Here is an 18964-nt window from a genome sequence, read left to right as displayed (position 1 = left end):
TGCTTTGGCTCTTGCTGCCCACTTGGGAGAACTGGGTGAAATTTGGAGCTCCTGGTCTTACTGCAAATAAAAGCCAATAGATACCTGTGATGATTTTGAACCATTATAATAAGCTCTATGTTTCAAGTCATGATGTTTTGTTATAGAGATTAGAGTTTTAGATTTTCATCCATATTGCTATTTTTAATGTTTTATTTTCCTAGCTTTTGTAATTTTGTTAGAATAGTTAAGTTGCAATAGTTATCATTCAACTACTCTAAGCCTAAATAGGGTAGCTGAAGAGGGTGAAAAAGAATTAAGTGGCGGCAATGGAATAAATGAGTTAACATCAAATGCATTTTAACTAACGCTGTTAAGTTTTATACCCCGAGGTCTAAGATTTTTCCAAGTATGAGGAAGGTACTAGACTAGGAGATTGTAACTCTTATTTAAGACTCTAAAGGCGGGTCTTCCACCACGTGCATCTGTGTATTACTTCTTGTGTTAAAAATGACTAATGTGAAGGCTTAGCACAATGGCTCAGTGGCTAAATCCTTGCCTTGCCCATGCCAGGATCCCATACAGGCACCAGTTCTAGCCTCAGCTGTTCCACATCCCATCCAGTTCCTTGCTTGTATCCTGGGAAAGAGTAGAGGATGGACTTTGGGACCCTGCACACTTGGGAAGTCTGAAGGAAGCTCCTTTGGATCAGCTCAGCTCCAGCATTTGCTGCCACTTGGGGAATGAACCAGCGAATGTTGATCTTCCTCTCTGTCTCTCTTTCTCTCTATAAATTTTACTTTACAATAAAAAAATGAACTTTAAAAAAAACCGATTAAGATGATTTTTTTTTGAGAAATGAATTTGCCTGTTACAAGAAACATTAAAAAAAAATAGTCATTTTCCTAAAGTAACGAAAGCGTGTTAACATTTCTCAGGAAATAATTTGCTAAAGAATCATTTCTTTCCTCCTGGTTATTATATATTAATTTTATTTCAATTTAATAAGAAATAGTCCCTTAATTTTATAGGATTTAAGATTGTGAATTTCTTTGATTTCAGTATAGTGTTTTTTTGTTATTTATTTATCACTGTGAAATAATAGTTATATATGCAATCAAGGTGCCAAAATATTTCAAAGATAAATACCAGAGAATATGTAGATGAAGAAAAACATCCTGGGATCTTATAAACAGATGATCTAGATTTTTTTTGAATAATCAAAGATTTTTTTTAGAAATTATTTCATTTTGATAATCTTTACATAGTTGATTAGGGCACAAAGGGTCAAGAGGTACAAGGAGTGGATAAGACCATTGTTTTCACAATCAAATATATTAATAAGGGCAACATGAAGCACTGGAAATTATTCAGATAAATACACAATCTAAACATAAAGGTAAATAAAGGGCTCGTTCTCTCTTATAAACAGAATAATATTCCTTGCTGTTATGACAGTCATTTTATATCTATGTACTTTCTTACTTCATTTGTTACATTAAAACATAAGAAATTTTATAATCTTCAGAAGCTTTATTACATTTACTTCAAATGTTGACATATACGTTTTTTTCTTAAAGGGAAACATTAATGTGGGGGAAAATAATATATATTCATTAGCCTGATATGAAATGGATTTCAATTAACTTTTTCTGTGTTGCTAATAATTGTGTCGTGCCATGGAATTGTGAAAAAGAAGTTTCACATTGAATGTTTCTCTAAGATGAAGACTGAAATTCACAAAATAAAAATATATACCCACTATGCCTCTCTTATGTTATTTCTCTTTTTCACTAGGTGATGAATGAAGTATTTAAATCATGTGAAAATTATGATCATGTACTTTATTCATTGTTATATGGTTCATGCTTCATAGATATAATATATGGTAAAATTCTGTAGAGTCTGGGAATGGTTCACCGTTCTTTTGTGTATAGTGTATGATAACTAAATATCAACAACCAAAAAATGTTATTTTTCTCATTGCATAAAATAAATGCTTTCAATTATTTTGTTACTACTTGCTTGAGAAATTTGGCAATATAATGTGATAATTTAAACTCTTTAGTCTGATGAGTTAAAAGTTATATTGTTTGTCCTTTATCAGAAAATTGATGTCATTATTTGCAGAATATGTATGAGCAACATTTTATGTTTCATTAAGTTTTCCAAGAAAAAAAGTGCAAAAAATCTGTTATCAAGACTCACTTACCGAGGGAAAAAAAAACAGGCTTACTGTCTGTTTTTATTCATTACCTTGAATTTAAAAAATCATCTTTTTCTTTTATACTCACACACATACAGGAGTAATCAGTGTCTCAAATAAGCTGAAATTTCTAGTTGATATTTATCTTGTGTCCAAAAACAGTGATTTTTGCCACTAAACCACACAGATAGTATATGTCAAACTGAGGAAAAGTTATTCTTGACTTTAGTTATATATTAGGGCATTAAAAGCAATGGGTTGTCTAAGATGTGAGTGTTTGTGAATCTTGAGTTTTCCTAAAATGATTTCTCATTTATTAATTTTAGATGGAATTAAAGATTCTTTTTTCAATCATAATTCGCCAGTAGAAGCTGTTAATAGTGATTATATTTAGATTTTTCTTCTCATCATGGACTAACTCCTTTCATTCCCAGTGCCAATTTTTAATTGAAGGGAAGTTAGCTTATCTGGAAAGAGCTTTAGTACATGATTGCAGAGATTAAAAGGGATTAATGAAATAGATCTAAAAAGAAACCTCTAGATGTGTTCATTTTCTAAGTCAGAACTAACTCATTCTGATTATTAGTATTCCAGGATTCGGGGAGCCTTTTTGTTTGCTAGTTTTGCAACAAATACTTAGTAGTAATAAAAACTCTATAGTTGTGATTTCTGAACAGTGGCATCAGCACCACATGAAAGTTTGTTAGAACTGCCAATTCTCACAGTGCACGCCAATCTGCTGAACCGCCCTCCATTTGAGAGCCACTGTCTTAAAGTAGGTGCTTGCTGCACAAATAACACAGTAGTGGAGAATGTTGAAACTTGTATCTTCAACAAGTCTGTGAAACCTCACCGAAGTAATTTTTTATTGTGGGAAGTTTCTCCTCCATAGTGTTAAGTGTTGTGGGAGTGACTAAACCCAAGTCACTTTCCCCATCTCTGAAACTGTTGATGCACAAGAAAGGAGACGAAGCAATTGAAAGTATTCATGGTGAGTTTTGAGTGCTTGAAGATCCAAAACTTGCTGTTTCCGATTTAGGAGGAATGGCATAATACATTAGTCCATAATCCCTGTTTAATCATTTAAGATAGTAAATGAGATATCAGAATTTAGTTTTAAGTATTAATGACATATTGCAGATTAGTATGTGATTTGTAGCTACTCCAGTGGCTAGAATGATGAGTTTATATCTTTGAACATTTTACTTCTAAGTATATTTGGCATTTGATACTGAATTGTATTTATTAGTTTTTATGTCTTAATTTCAACAGCATCACCGCAAAACTTGAAAGAGCTTTAGAAAAAGTTGCTCCTCTTCTTCGTGAAATTTTTGTAGACTTTGCCCCATTCCTATCTCGTACACTTCTTGGCAGTCATGGACAAGAGTTATTGATAGAAGGTATGATTTATCTCTCTATTTACTTTATTTTCCTATAATGTATTTATTGACCACAGTATAATTTGTTCTTCTGGAGGAATGTATACTGCAAAAAGGGCATGAGGACATTGCTTCCACAATTCCAATAAGGTATTTCATAGATGTTTTTTGTTTAATCATTTTTAAAGTAATGTTATCCCAGTCAATACCAATAACTGAACTTTGAAAAGGTGTTGACATACTTTGATTCCTGTGGTGCAAGCCTGTGAGGTCCATTATATGAACATATCCTTTCATTAGAACAGTATATTTACCATCAGTGATTTCTTAGGAGTTTCTTCTAACTCTGAGAACCATGCTTCTTTATGTAATTTTTCGTATTTGTGGAAAAAATGTGAGAATTCCTAATTAAAATGGCAAAGGACCTTAACTGGAAGTTTATGAAGCTGTAGACTTGCACTGAGTAGCAGTTTGAATAGAGTGAAGAGGCAGTATTAAAAATTATTCACTGTGGTGAGTATTTAATATACACACATTTAGTAGTGGAATATCTTTGAAAAATATGATTACTTGAAGTCTTTACTGTTACCACATAAAATGTTTAGCTGTGTGAATAGTTCTAAGTTTGAGAAGGAATTAAATCAAGATAATTCTGTAATGGTTTTAGGTGCCCAAATAGCCGGTCCTAAGATAAGGGGTCTTGTATATGAATGCTACTATTTACTTGTTAGCTGAATATTTAGGAAGTTTTTCTTTGCTTGTTCTGTCATTGTTTCAGTTATCTCTATACAATACTTACATTCAAATTCCTAAATCAGAATTTGCACATTTCTGTGTCCTGTAGTGTTTGTGAGTTTTCTTGCCATGATATATTTCCATTTTCTTTCTATAAAATCAAAGCAGTAGCTTCACTCCAGTGTTCTAGTGATGATTCAGTTAAATGAATGTAGAGCTCTTGCAACAGTAGTGCATAGTGGACTACGCACTTTCTGTTGATTAAATACTATATGAAATACTTATAGTGTGTTAATGTCCAGATACCCATAGTAACTAAAGCCATCTACAGATACATTACAACCCTTCTCACCATCCAGAACTGTTTGTGCAAAAATGGTTTTAAAAAATCTGAGATTAATGTGAAGCCATGAATTACTCTGAATTGACAAGGATATCTGGAGCAAGAAAACAAGGTTGGAGAAACCAAACCACCTGACTTCACATTGTCATATAGAATGCATTACAACAAAGCAGGATGCATTAAGAACAGGAACAAAATGCATAGCCAAAATGAAAATCTGTGTGTTTACACCAGGTGGTTTTCCATGAGAATTTCGAGAATTAGGAATTCTAAAGGAATAGTGTTTTCAGTCAGTTGTGTCAAGAAGGCTGGATATCCCAGTACAAAAAAAATGGTACTAGACCCTTATCTCATGATATATTCCCAAATCAACACAAAATAAACACTTGGAAAACAAGTACTGGAATGTAACAGGGGGAAGGCTCCATGATATTTGTGTCATAATGAATTCTTTCTGTGACTTAAAAAAATATAGTAAACAAAATAAAAATAGACAAATACAATTAAATTAAAAGATTTCATGTAGCAAAAGGACGGATCAATCAAGTGGAGAGAGAAACTACAAAATTGAAGAAAGTATTTGCAAACTGAAAGTGTCATATGGAGTTAGTATCCAGACAACATAAAGACCTCAAGCTACTATCAAGAAAACAAAACAAACCAAACTGATTTTTAAAATGGGAAAAAGGCATGAATAGACATTTTTGAAAAGTGGATTTATGGGGCAGGTATTTATTGGTTCACACACTACTTGGGATTATTCCATCACATGTTAGAGTTCACTAGTCCACTCCTAATGCCAGATTCCTGCTAATTTGCGCTCTGGGAGGCAGCAGGTGATACCTCCAGTACTTGGGTACCTGCCATCCCTATGAGGGAGACCCAGATCCCGTTTTTGGCTCCTGACTCTGGCCTGGCCTAATCCTGGCTGTTATGGGCATTTGGGAAGTGAGCCAGCAGCTGAGAAATTTTTGTCTGTTTCTTTCTGCCTTCCATATTAATTAAAAAATAATGCATTTATTAAACTAAGGAAGATCTTCAAATGACCAACAATATGTGAAAAAATGATCAGCATCATTGATGATTAGGGAGAAATATAATTAAAACCTCAAGGAAATATCATACCACATCTGTCTACTGGTTTATGTATATTATATGTATATGTATATGTATATGTATATGTATATGTATACACACACACACGTAAGGGTAGTAAGTATTGTTAAAAAGAGAAAGGGAACCATTATATGCTGTTAGTGGTTGTGTTATTTGATAGAGATGTTGTGGGAAACATTATGAAGATTCCTCAGACCCAGCACTGTAGTGTATCAGGTATACCTATAGAGCCAGTATACCATATGGTCATTGGTTCAAGTCCCAGCCACTACACTTCTGATCGTGCTACATGTTAATGTAGCTGGAAAGGCAGCAGAGGATGACCCAAGTACACCCCACTGCCCAAACTTCCTGGATCCTGGCTTCAGACTGGTCTAATCTCGGCTAGCCATTGTGGTCATTTGGGAAGTAACCAGTAGATGAAATATTCTCTCTTTGTACTTCCCTCTATGTGTGTGTGTGTGTCTATCTTTTTATTTTAAATAAATGATCTTTAAAGCAAAAGATGTCTCAAAAAATTAAAAATAGAACCGCATTTGATCCAGCAACAGCAGTACTGATTATAATATCTCCAGTGGAACTGAAATCAGAGTGTCAAAAAAGTTTCTGTGCTGCTGTGTTTTTACAGTATTATTCACAGTAGTAAGATGGAATCTGGGTCCATCATCACATATATAGATAGTGAAAATGTAACAAAAGCACACATAATAAAATACAATTCAGTCATTAAAAATGAAATCCTGCCATGTGTAACAACATGGTTTAGCAGGAATGGGGGCATTGTGTTAAAGAAGCCAGGAAGGAAATAACAGTTCAGCACAGGATCTCACTCTTGTGCGGATCCCAAAGCAGATATGATTGTTGTTACTAGAGGCTCAGTACTGTGAGCTGAGTAAGTAGGGGGGTGTTGGGTAGGTGCTGGTCAAAGAATAGAAAGATGTAATTAAGTAGAGTCAGTCCAAGAGATCTATTGTCCAGTACAATGGCTGTAGTTAGCAATAAGTTATATTCTTGTAAAATGCCAAGAAAAATGTTGTCACTACAGAATGACTGATGTAATGCATAGTTCAGTTTGCTAGATTTCATCTATCAGTGATGTGTAGTATTATTTTAAAACATTGTACATGATAAATACATAAAATTATCAATTTATGAATAAATAAATTTTATTTAAAAAGTAAATCAATACTCCTTAAAAGAATTGTTCATACTGGATTTTGTGATCATTTGTGGATGTGATTCAAATATACAGACAATAGCAAAAAAGTTCAGTTGGACATCATGAAAAATGCTTTAATTTTTTTGGTCCAAAGACAGTATTAGTGGAGTTAAAAGGCTACCTACAACAAAGAGGAAAACAATCTTTAAATCCTTCATCTAATATAGTATTAAAACCTAACCATGCAGGTGTTCTTTACTAAATCTCTGGAAAGTGTGTCATAAAAAAATGTTTTACATCAACGTGAACATTTTTAAGTCAGTTTCTATGAACTTTCCAAAAATATCCTCATAGAGAATACTACAATAAAGAAACAAAAAATGCCTAATCCAAGAATGAGCTAAGGACTTGAAACATATTGTCCCAATTAAAGACATACTAATGGACAATAAGCACATGAGAAGGTTTTCCTTATCACTAATAATTAACAAAATGCAAATCATCATTACAGTGAGATACAATTTCACATGCATTTGGATGATTACTATTAAAAAATAGAAAATAATAATTTTAACAAGGATATGATGAAATTTGAATCCACTGTAGTTCTGGCAGGAATGTAAAGTGTTAGAACTGATGTTAAATGCCGTATGATAGCTCCTTAAATTAAAAAAGTACTAATAGATGGGGCCACAGTTGTGGCATAGTGGGTGAAGTTACTCCTTAGAAGATTTGCATACTTGGTTTGACCTGGCCCATCCCTGGCCATTGTTGCCAAGTTAGAGTGAATTAGCCTATGGAAATAGTTTATGCAAATGAGTATAGAAAGGCAGAGTCAGTGATTGTTTTTTTCCAAATATATACGCTAGGTGTGGGGAACTTTTGTGTCAACGGCAGTTGGATATATGTAACATCATTTGCAGGCCATACAAAATTATCAACTTAAAAATTAGCCTGCTTTATGTTTATTCAATATGTCGTGGCACCTCTGCTTACCTTGGCAGGGTCAGACCAAAGGATTTTATGGGTCTTACATGGCCCACAGGCTGAATATTCTCCATTCCTGTAGAAGAACTAGACAGTAGCAATTCTTGAAGTACTTATGAACAGGGTGAAGCAAAACCAAAATATGATTAAGAGATCCAGGCCATTGTCATAAGAGTTAAGTAGGAGAGCTTAGCAACAAAATGAACAAATAAGGTAGTAGTGAATAAACGTCATATTGAGTAAGTTGAAAGATAAAATATATAGGTAAAAAACAAATGGTGCAGGCCCAACCCGATGGCCTAGTGGCTCAAGTCCTCGCCTTGCATCTACCAGGATCCCATTGGAGCACCGGTTCTAGTCCCGGCTGCTCCACTTCCCATCCAGCTCCCTGCTTGTGCCCTGGGAAATCAGTAGAGGATGGCCCAAAACCTTGAGATCCTGCACTGTGTGAAGAAGCTCCTGGCTCCTGGCTTTGGATCAGCTCAACTCCCACCATTGTGGCCACTTGGAGAGTGAACCAACAGACGGAAGATCTTTCTCCTTTCATCTTCTCTCTGTAAATTTACCTTTTCAAAAAAAAATAAATTTCTTTAAAAAGTGAAAGGGGGATATTGGAATGATTTTCATTATTTTATCATTGTGAATTTGACATATAAGTATCTCTACAATGCACTAGGCTTGGCCATTTTATGTTCGTACATAATGCCTACTAAAACAATGGTGTGTCTTAACGGAGCTTCTAATAAAAACTAACACTTTACATACAGAGTTATGTGAACTCACAGTGTCAACTTTTTGTAAACAATTTTATTCTTTTTATTCTATCCACCAGAAACTGTTCATTAGATTGTCACTTTTCATTTTTGTTTTCAGGTGTGGAATGAGATGGAAATCTTATGCCTCAGTAATTGAGAAATCATACTTTTCTGTATCATTTCGGTTTTAATGTTCATGTTCTCTTTTGTGCCACTTTTGTCCCGTTAATAGCTAAAGGAAGAGTATAGATCCATAGTTACTTGGCCAAGGTGAAAACTTTGTGTAGTTTAGGGCTGTGGTTTGTAAGCTTTTTCTGATAATAAGCTAAAAAATGAAATAACACGTGTTTTATAACCATTCAGTCCCTATGGTAGCTACTCAACTTTGACTTCGTTGTGTGAAAGTAGCCACGGATTGTATTGAAAAGAATAATCTTGGCAATAACATTTTGTGCACTGAGATTTGAATATTGTGTAACTCTCAGGATCCCCAAGTCATTTTTTCTTGCTTTTTTCCAAAATATTTGAAAATTCCTAGGCTGTTTTTAGCTTCTGGGCCATATAAAAACAGAGAGTGGGACTATTATAATGAATTGTTTTCTATACTGTAGGTAATGAATGACCCATTACCAGAACAGTGAAATCAGTGCTTTCATCCCTATACATTCTGCATCGTGTCCATTTTTGATGTGGGCTATAATGTCTTCAATGTTTAAAAACATTAGTCTACATTTAACAGTAAAGATACAGTGTCAATGTAGGCGAAGGCCTTCGCTTAAGTTTAAAACAACTATTGAGTTTCCAGAGGCTCCAACAAAATCAAATATTCTAATTTTTAGTCTGGAGCTTTGGGTATAATTAAAATCCCAGTAAAAAATAAGAAATTCTATAGTGGTATTTAAATTGCTTTTTTCTCAGAGCTGTGGGTATCCTGATACTAAAATATTTAATGGGGAAAAAGAAACTTTTGGTGTTTTCTACTGGGAATCATATTATTAGTCATACCTTTCTAAAATGAGATTTGAAAACCAATACAACTGCATAGAATAAACACAAGCAGCTTTCTTTCCCGTTCTTCATCTATCCACTCCAGCTATATTACTCCTTCCTCTCTGGTTTCTCTGTGAGGTCAGGCACAGGGTATGTCAACTTTGACTATCAGTCTCCAGTTTGTCTTTCTCAGGTATCAAAACACAATTTTCCACATTACAGATACTTCTTAAAGATAGAGTTGCCACAACTTAACTAGACTCAGGATCACAAAAAACCTCAAAAATTAACTTGCTAAAGAAGCCTGAGAAAAATAAACTGGCTGAATGGAGTATTGCCAAGACAGGCACCTGGAAACCTTATGCTTTTTCTTCTTTGCTTCTTCCTGCTCGTGTTGTCTGTGATATGCAAGTCTGGTTGTTGTTAAAAGGTCATATTTATTCTTAAGAAAGTATTTCAAATTTTGAAATGGTTAGGAATTTGTTTTGCTTTAGGTTTTATGTGTGTATGTTTGCCTAGATACTACATATGAGTATAAAATTGTATGTTTATGGTTGAAATGAATATAAGTACAGTTTGAATTTTTATATACATAAGAAGCAAATTCTTAATTTTTACCAGTTAGTTACTGTTAAAATCATTGTGCCATATATTACTGCATCTCAGTACTTTTACTAATTTTTCCACAATTTTTAGACAATAAGTTGAAATACACAGTAATAAATATAAAATGTAAACTGCTGCATACATGTTGTATTTTTTAATTTTTTTCCTCATATTTTCTACATATTTGTGCAGATAAATGTCATGTTTGGTTCCAGGGGCCTGTGCAATGAGATTTTCACATGCTTACATCCATTAATCCCGCTAACGTTCCTCTCAGTTGACTTTTTTTTGCCTCTTCCTATATATGAAAATATTAGATGAATCTTGTTGATTTACACTCTTATTGGACTTTCCTTTCTGAAATGAACCAAAATCTTCCATTTCTAGAGCTTTTTCCTGTTAAACTTGTTATTTCCAAATTCAGTGTTAACTCCTTTACCCAGAAACTTCATTTGCAAAGTGTCTTTGGTTTCTGTGACTATTTTACAACTTCACCATCCTGATACTTTTCCTGTGGGTGGACTGCATTGTATCTCTGTCCCTTAAAACGGTGCTATTTGATAAACTTGTATTTGTAGTCCAGTTACTGCTAAATGATCATCATAGCCTCTATTTTTATACTAATGTAATAATGCAAACCAACATTGTGAAAGTAAGATTTTAGTCAAAAAAGGCCTTTTTCCTGTCTCTAATATTTAAGCCAGTAGGGTGAGTGATACCTCTGTGGACTTAGTCTAGAGGACTAAGGTTGTACCCCTTGGGCCTGCTTCCAAGGGTTTGGTTCTTTGTGAAACTGCTTTATTTTCTTTTGGATACACATTTCCCCTCCGTGTAGGATGTTCGTTTTTAATCTATGTCTGCTTTGTACCTAATTAACAGAATGAAATAAATATAAACGCTGCTGCAAGAAATATAATCCATGAGACATTTGATTTAGACTTGAAATGCTGATTTTTAACTGCTAAAGGATTACTTTATTCTCCCATGCTATTCCATATGGAAATATAACTTGTGCTACACAAGATATGTGCCATTATCTATGTCTGAAATATTATCTGTACTTAGTTGAGTAGTTCAGGTTGCACTAGGTCTAGCCAAAGATAACCCCCTAAGTATGTGATCATTAAAACTACTTACTTAAAAAGATTATGCAGATAATTTCAATATCAACACAAGTAAAAATGTATTCAATGTGTTTTCTGTTTATGAGTCTGTTCTGTTATACAGAGTTCTTAGAGCTACATAGATTCTCATTGATAGAAAAAAAAATCCCAATTCACAAATTTGGATTTCTTATATTGAGTTGATTCTTATATTAACTTTTTCCTCTAGAAATTAGCAACTGTACATTTGTATAACTTGAATATGTTCTTTGAGTAATTCTTAAATCCATCATTTTCTGGTATTCCCAATAGAAATGATCCTGTTGACATCTAGCTTACTTACAGTGTCAGTATCCTAAAATGGTCCTCAGAATAATAAGTGATCCCACTCATACCCATGATCTGTTTATCTTCCTGTACCCTCTGGTAGAATTCAGGCTTCTCTAATTTTCAGGATGTGTCTGCTTTATATTTATAATCCATGGTGTGTGTAAAAATACAATTTTTAGGACCAAATGGTTGATGTCTGTAATTCTTGAGTTGACTCACATGTCCTTGACAGCATTTTTATGGCCATTTATTTGGTGGCCATTTGTAGATTTTCCCATTCATGCAGTTTTAAAATTCTTTCACGTAATTGAAGTTCAGCTTACAACAACTTAAACTTATATTAACTAGAGCATTTTACTATTTGTTTTCTGGTTGTTGTTTTTAGTTTTTTTGTATGTTTTACAACCTGAATGTTTTGTTATAGTATACATAGTATTTACATTTAACAGGTTATATTGATTTAAATACTTGAAAGAATATAGACTATTGTTCTTTTGAATACAAAAATAGAGAATTTTGGGCCCAGCAAGATAGCCTAGTAGTTAAAGTCCTTGCCTTGAATGTACTGGGATCCCATATGGGCACCGGTTCTCATCCTGGCGGCCCTGAATCCCATCCAGCTCCCTGCCTGTGGCCTGGTAATGCAGTCGAGGATGGCCCAAAGCCTTGGGACCCTGTACTCATGTGGGAGATCTGGAGGAAGTTCCTGGCTCCTGGCTTCGGATCGGCACAGCACAGGCCATTGTTCACTTGGGGAGTGAATCATTGAACAGATCTTCCTCTCTGTCTCTCCTCCTCTCTGTGTATCTGCCTTTCCAATAAAAATAAATAATTTTTTTTAAAAAATAGAGAATTTTTGCTATGTATTGCTATAAAAACAACATTAAGTTTTTCTTACTTTATGACCTTAAAATTATTAAATATATTGATTAAGGAATTTAAATTAAAATCAGCATATTGATAGTTTGGATCTTGTGTAAAATGTATGTATTTTTAAAAGATTTATGTATTTATTTATTTATTTATTGTTGTTGTTATTGTTGTTGGAAAGTCAGATCCACAGAGAGAAGGAGATAGAAAGATCCTCCATGCTGGCTAACTCCCAAAGTGACTGCAATGGCCGGAGCTGATTTGATCCAAAGCCGGGAGCCAGGAGCCTCCCCGGGTCTCCCACAAGGGTGAGGGTCCCAAGGCCTTGGGCCTTGCTCCACTGCCCAACCAGGCCACAAGCAGAGAACTGGAAGGAAAGTGGAGCTCTGGGACACAAACCAGTGCCCACATGGGGTCCTGGCGCATGCAATCAAGGACTTCAGCCACTGCGTTAGTCCCATAAGTTGTACATTTTGACACACTATGTTTAAAAGAAGAATTTCATTCTGCAGACTAAATTACTTTTAATACAAAAGTATATTATAGTGATTATAGTGAAAATGTAATAATTCATATAATTTAATCATATAGCTCATTTACTTGATAATTTTCTTTTGATTGGTGATATGTGTAAAAATTATACACATTTGCACATAAATAATTTTCAAAATTATTTCAAAATAGATTCTTTCTTGTGTAGTAATTTTAACCAAAGGTAGATTGCAAATGTTAGTGTTTAATTGAGGCTTTTGTACTTGGAATGAACTTAGGGACAGGGAAGGAAGTTGGTGTAGAAGAATGATGGAGGATAGCAATTGATTCCACAGTTACAGTTTACCCAAAGAGAACTGGAAGTTTCAGATGATGTGTAATGGTGAAATCTCTTTTATTTTCCTTATTTTGTGCTTATTCATTGCTGCAGTGACTCAATCACTAATTCACAAATAGGCTTAGTGAGGGCATTCATCTTTTGTATTGGGCTCTTGAGACTTCTGCTATATGCAAAACTGTCTTCTATAGAACCGAAAAATATCTGTTAGGCTATTTGGAGCTATTTTTTGAGATGACATTTTCAGGCACTTTCATAGATACATATTTGGATGTGTTCTCTTTTAACCTGTGCATTTGGGCGCTTGAAGTGGGAGACTGTCCTCTCCAGGTTTCCCATAGGTCCCTCTCTGGGTTGCTCAGGCAGAAATCCACTACTGCCGACTGGGGTGGTTTCCATTGTTTTCAGTGAATTACATATCTCAAGTGATGGACAACCCCAACCTTAATAACAACCAGTAACAAAAAAGTATATACATGTCATAATTCAATCTTTGTATTTATAAGTGAGAAATGTTATTTCAATGTTATATGAAAGTAAGGTGGAAACAAAAAAAGAGCAAGTTTGAACATCAATAATTTGCCAGAATAGTTTTCTGTTGGCACAGTGTGTTTTTTAAAATATAAGTAGCAAAAACAGTAGTGTTTCATAGCTAATAGTGTTAATAAAGATCTTTGTAATACAATTTTAATATTCTTTTTTGTTGTTCATCCAGTAACGCAATTGGATCACTGTAAAAAATGTATGTAGGAAACATAATTGCCTGTTTATATTTTATTGTAATGTAGTATTGTGTTAAAGAAGTTATTTATAGCTGTTAGGGATTTCAAACTGGACTATGAAAAAATCCGTAAGAGAAGCAGATTTATAAAAAAGGACAATATCTGCAAGAAGTAAGGTGTCTAGAGGCTTTTAAAACATGTTAGAGAAAAAGTAACGTATTTAATTAAATCAGTAAAATGACTTCAGATATTGTGGACCATACCTAGAGTTAAGTTGCTTCTACAAACAGTTTGCAATTTAAAAACCGTTTGTCAGCTATTTCCATTTAAAAACAGATTTTTTCCTTCTTCTAAATGTGATAATTCCATGGGGGAATTGCACATTGTTTTTTTAAAGATTATTATTATTTTTTGGAAAGACAGATACACAGAGAGAAAGAACTTCTGTTCGCTGATTCACTCGTTAAGCAGCTACAATGGCTGGTGCTGTGCCGATCCAAAGCCAGGAGCCAGGAGCTTCTTCGAGGTCTGTCATATGGGTGTAGGGTACCAAGATGTTGGACTGTCCTCTACAGCTTTCCCAGGCAAGAGGCATGGAGCTGGATTGGAAGCAGGGCTGCTGGGATTAGAATCAGCGCCCATATGGGATCCCGGTGTGTGCAAGGCGAAGACTTTAGCCACTAGGCTATCGTACCGGGCCCAGGGAATTTCATATTATTAAATTACTTTGAAATTGCAATTAAGATTAACAATATTGCTTTCATTATAAATCCTGCAAAGGATGTTGTGTAAAACAGTAACTAATTTCTGACTTTTAAAAATCAAAACTGTGTTTCTCAATTTAAATAAATGCCTAAAATTGCCTATTTAAAGCTTTGAAGTCAGTAGAGCTGTGCGTCTCATGTCCTTAATAGGTATGAGAGAGATAAAAGTACATGCGTACACATCTCAGGCATCTCCTGGCAAGTCTGTTGTAGCTCCTTAATCAAATACAGCCATGTCTACCATAACACATGGCTATTCACCTAAAGCTGCAGAAATTGTAAAGAGTTCTGGTTTGTTAAGTTGGAATCTTTCTAAAAATTGAGTTTTCAACAGTCTCAGAAGTAGACTGAGTTTTCAAGTCTGGATTATAGAATTATAAAACATTGTAGAAAAACAGTGAAAATAATTGCCCCTAAAATTTTATAAGCACCTATGTCATCAGTGTGTGCGTGTTTGTGTTCTGTTTCCCACACAAATGGGTGCCTGTGTGCTCACATGTACACAGTATGAGCAAATGGTTTCATTGGAACACAGGCTATGCCTGTTTGGTTATGTTCACAGTAACTTTAATAACAGTTTGTAGTTAATTAAAGAAGTATGTCTTTATAAACATTAAAACAAAAACTAAAGCAGGTGGGAAGAGGGAGCGTGGATGTCAGTGTCAGGGAGGTGAGGGTGGACAGCATCATTAAGCTCTTAAATATGCATATATAAAATCCATTAACTGTGTTCACCTTATTAAAATAAAAAAGTTAAAATATCAGTATTTTTTCAATTAAATCTTGTTTCAATATAAAAGTGAGTTGCAGTGATTTAATTACACTTGTCTGAATTTTTTTTAGTGTCCTTGCTATTATTTTGCTTTAGCTTAATTTTATAACTCGTTCAATTAGTAATGAAATTTAGTGTTGAAGCAAAATTTCTGAAGAACATGTAAACAAATCTTGAATTGTCCAGTTATAATAGTAACGAACCTTATCTACAGACATAAATACCAGTTGTAGAAATAATAATAAAAATCGAAGTCATTATTGGTCTTTCAAAGGATTGTTTCTGCTTATTGTCTTTGTTTTTGCTTTCCTTGGTTTCAAATCTAAAAGGCACCGATTTCTTGATTTTTCCAGCTACTTGTTACTTTTTTAAAATCTTTGACGTTCAGAAAATTCCTGCATGTGTTTGTAGCATAGAATGCAGTTTTTAGCACAAGTGCAGAGCCACCAGCCAGCCTTTTTGTCTTTTGGATTTTTTGGCGGGGCTGGGGATAATTCTGGAGCTTTCCAACTCCTTTAGGGGTATAACCTTCATAGTCTGCTTGCTCCTTTCCCTGCTCTTTAACCTTCTGTTTAGTTCTCTAGAATACCCTGAAGAATGTCTTTCAGATCTGTCCCTACTTACATTGTCGTTTAGCTCAGGCTTTCATTATCATATCATGACTACCCTTCTTACTTATTGACAAAAAAAAAAAAAAAAAAAAAAAGCTTTCTGAAACATGAGAGTACTCCAAAATGTTGAGAAAAAAAACATACACATTACAGATGTCTTCTGATTGAATTTTCCATTGCACTTAAAAAAAAAGATTTATTTGTTTACTTATTTTTGCAAAGTCAGATATACAGAAGAGGAGAGACAGAGAGGAAGATCTTCTGTTCATGATTCACTCCCCAAGTGGCCGCAATGGCTGGCACTGAGCCAATCCGAAGCCAGGAGCCCGCAGTCTCTTCTGGGTCTGCCACATGGGTGCAGGGTCCCAAGGCTTTGGGACATTCTTAATTGTTTTCCCAGGCCAGAAGCAGGGAGCTGGATTGGAAATGGGGCTGCTGGGATTAGAACTAGCGCCCATAAGAGATCCCAGTGCATGCAAGGCGAGAACTTTTAAGCACTAGGTAACCACGCTGGGCCCCACTTGGGCATTTTGAAGGCCCCTCATAGATATGATGCTGCTTGACCCTTACTTAGGACAATTAAAGGGTTCCTTGTTGACAACACAAAGCTGAACTGCATATGGCTTTACTTCCTTACAGCTTCTCTGGCATCACATCCAGTCACTCCTTTCCATTTGGCACACTCCCCAGCATAACCATGCAGATCCATTTTAGCATCATGCTTTTATACACCTCCAAACTTTCTATTTACTGAACTTCTATTTGTCCCTAAATAGGTTCAACTTTATCCAGTGCCAATGTTGCAGTCCCCATGAATTCTTCTAGACAGTATTGCTCATTAACGTTTTCACGCTTCTACACTTTGTTTTTTCTGTGAGTCTGTATCACAGAAAAGTATAATAGGAGTCTATATAACAGTTACTTTTTTTTTTTTTTACTTTTTTAACATAGCATATCCTGCTTTCCTCACTTCTTATTAAACATATTATGTGTCTTGGTATCTGGCACATCAGACATTAGGCTTTTTGAAATAGTTGTGCACTTGCCCTAAAGAAATGCTGTTCTGGGGCCCGGCACGTTAGCCTAGCAGCCAAAGTCCTCACCTTGAATGCCCTGGGATCCCATTTGGGCGTCGGTTCTAATTCCGGCAGCCATGCTTCCCATCCAGCTCCCTGCTTGTGACCTGGGAAAGCAGTCGAGGACGGCCCAGAGCCTTGGGACCCTGCACCCGCATGGAACACCCAGAAGTAGGTCTGGGCTCCTGGCTCCAGATCTGCTCAGCTCTGTCCATTGCAGGTGCTTAGGGAGTGAAGCATCGGAAGGAAGATCTCTCTGTCTCTCTTCTCTGTATATCTGCCTTTCCAATAAAAATCATGAATCTTTTTAAAAGAATAAAAGAAATGCTGTTCTTTTCCCCTCAAAGTTTTTTTTTCCTCTTTTAAGTCAGTGAATAATGCTTTGTAAATTTATTGGTGTAAATGATATTTATTGGTTTATTTATGTTTTTATTTATTTATACATTTTATTCATTGATAATATTTTCAAAGTAGTTAGTCATTGATGCTGCTTGTAATGTGCTCTGTTGTTTTGGGCCCCTGCTGATAAACTCCCTGTGTTATGTAAAAGGATGGGTAGGATTCCTTACTTTTTCTGACCATGTTTACATGACGAATGTTCTGCTGAAGATCTTTCACAGTATCTTAAAGTTAATGGGCTCTTTTAGCTTGATTTTAAATTCAGCAGATACCGTAAAGTCAAACCCACAGACTGACACCAAAGAGTCCAGCTTTTTATTTGAACAGTATTACTCTACCTTTAGTTTGCCTTGCAATAAACACAACTGTCCTGAAGGCAAACTTCTGATTCCACACTCACTTTGATGGTTTCTCATCTGGCTTATTTTAGATGCAATTCTTCACTTATTTTTTAACTCTTTTTTAGGTGGAGAGGGAATGTGACTTTAAAAATTGAAACTTACTTCCCGCCATGAAAAAGTATGAATGTGAAAGAGCTGCCAGGTTTTAGGGAATGGCCACTCAGCTCTTTCCAGTCTGTTTCTGCATCTGTGCCACCACATATCTGTGTGCTCCATTCATCTTTGCAGTTTGTGTCTTAGCCACTCAGCTGTTTACAGCTTTCAAGCAATGCAGGAAAAGTCTTTACAATTTTAATGGAAAATGTGTATTATTAGACATATGGATAGATTTCAAAAAATTTTGATTCAAATTAAGGTTTCTTTTAATTGCATTTTCCATGAACTTTCTCAAGTACCCTAATATATTCATAATGCATTCAAAATTTCTTACAGTGCCTCCATATTTAGCAGTTCATCATGTGTTTGCTCACATTCATTTACTCATCTTTAGCCTAAACTGTCTTACAGGATGGATGAGAGTTACTGATTAGAATATTCATTCTGCTGAATTTATATTTTGGGGAGAAAATCAATCCCATTAATTTTTCCAAATTTCAAACATATTTCTTGGGGATGGGGGAGATTCTTCTGGGAGCTACTTAACTGAGAAGACACATATTGTCATTGACTGTAAATACCATAAGACAACCTTAGTATTATTTCTTCCAGTTTCAAACTTGCTCTAAATCTGTTCTCTTATCTTTTAAAGCCTTTTATAACTTTCTTTTGATGTTTATCTAGCTTAGACTCTTAATTCAACCATCCAGACCTGCTTTTCAAACAGCCTTCTGTA

General features: G+C 35.0%; 1 protein-coding gene across 8 annotated transcripts in view; it reads left to right on the top strand.

The window, feature by feature from the left end:
* The window catches only part of NBEA (neurobeachin), a 582506-nt gene that overhangs the window by 214631 nt on the left and 348911 nt on the right, over positions 1-18964 (top strand). For all 8 annotated transcript variants that reach the window (XM_058670864.1, XM_058670863.1, XM_058670859.1 and 5 more), the window contains one exon: positions 3458-3585. In XM_058670864.1, coding sequence (XP_058526847.1) covers positions 3458-3585 — 128 coding nt within the window. The remainder of the gene's footprint in view (positions 1-3457; positions 3586-18964) is intronic.

This window comes from Ochotona princeps, chromosome 12 (assembly GCF_030435755.1).
Source record: "Ochotona princeps isolate mOchPri1 chromosome 12, mOchPri1.hap1, whole genome shotgun sequence".
Taxonomy (NCBI): Eukaryota; Metazoa; Chordata; class Mammalia; order Lagomorpha; family Ochotonidae; genus Ochotona; species Ochotona princeps.
Note: the sequence above shows the minus strand (reverse complement) of the source record. Positions and strands in the feature narration are given on the sequence as shown.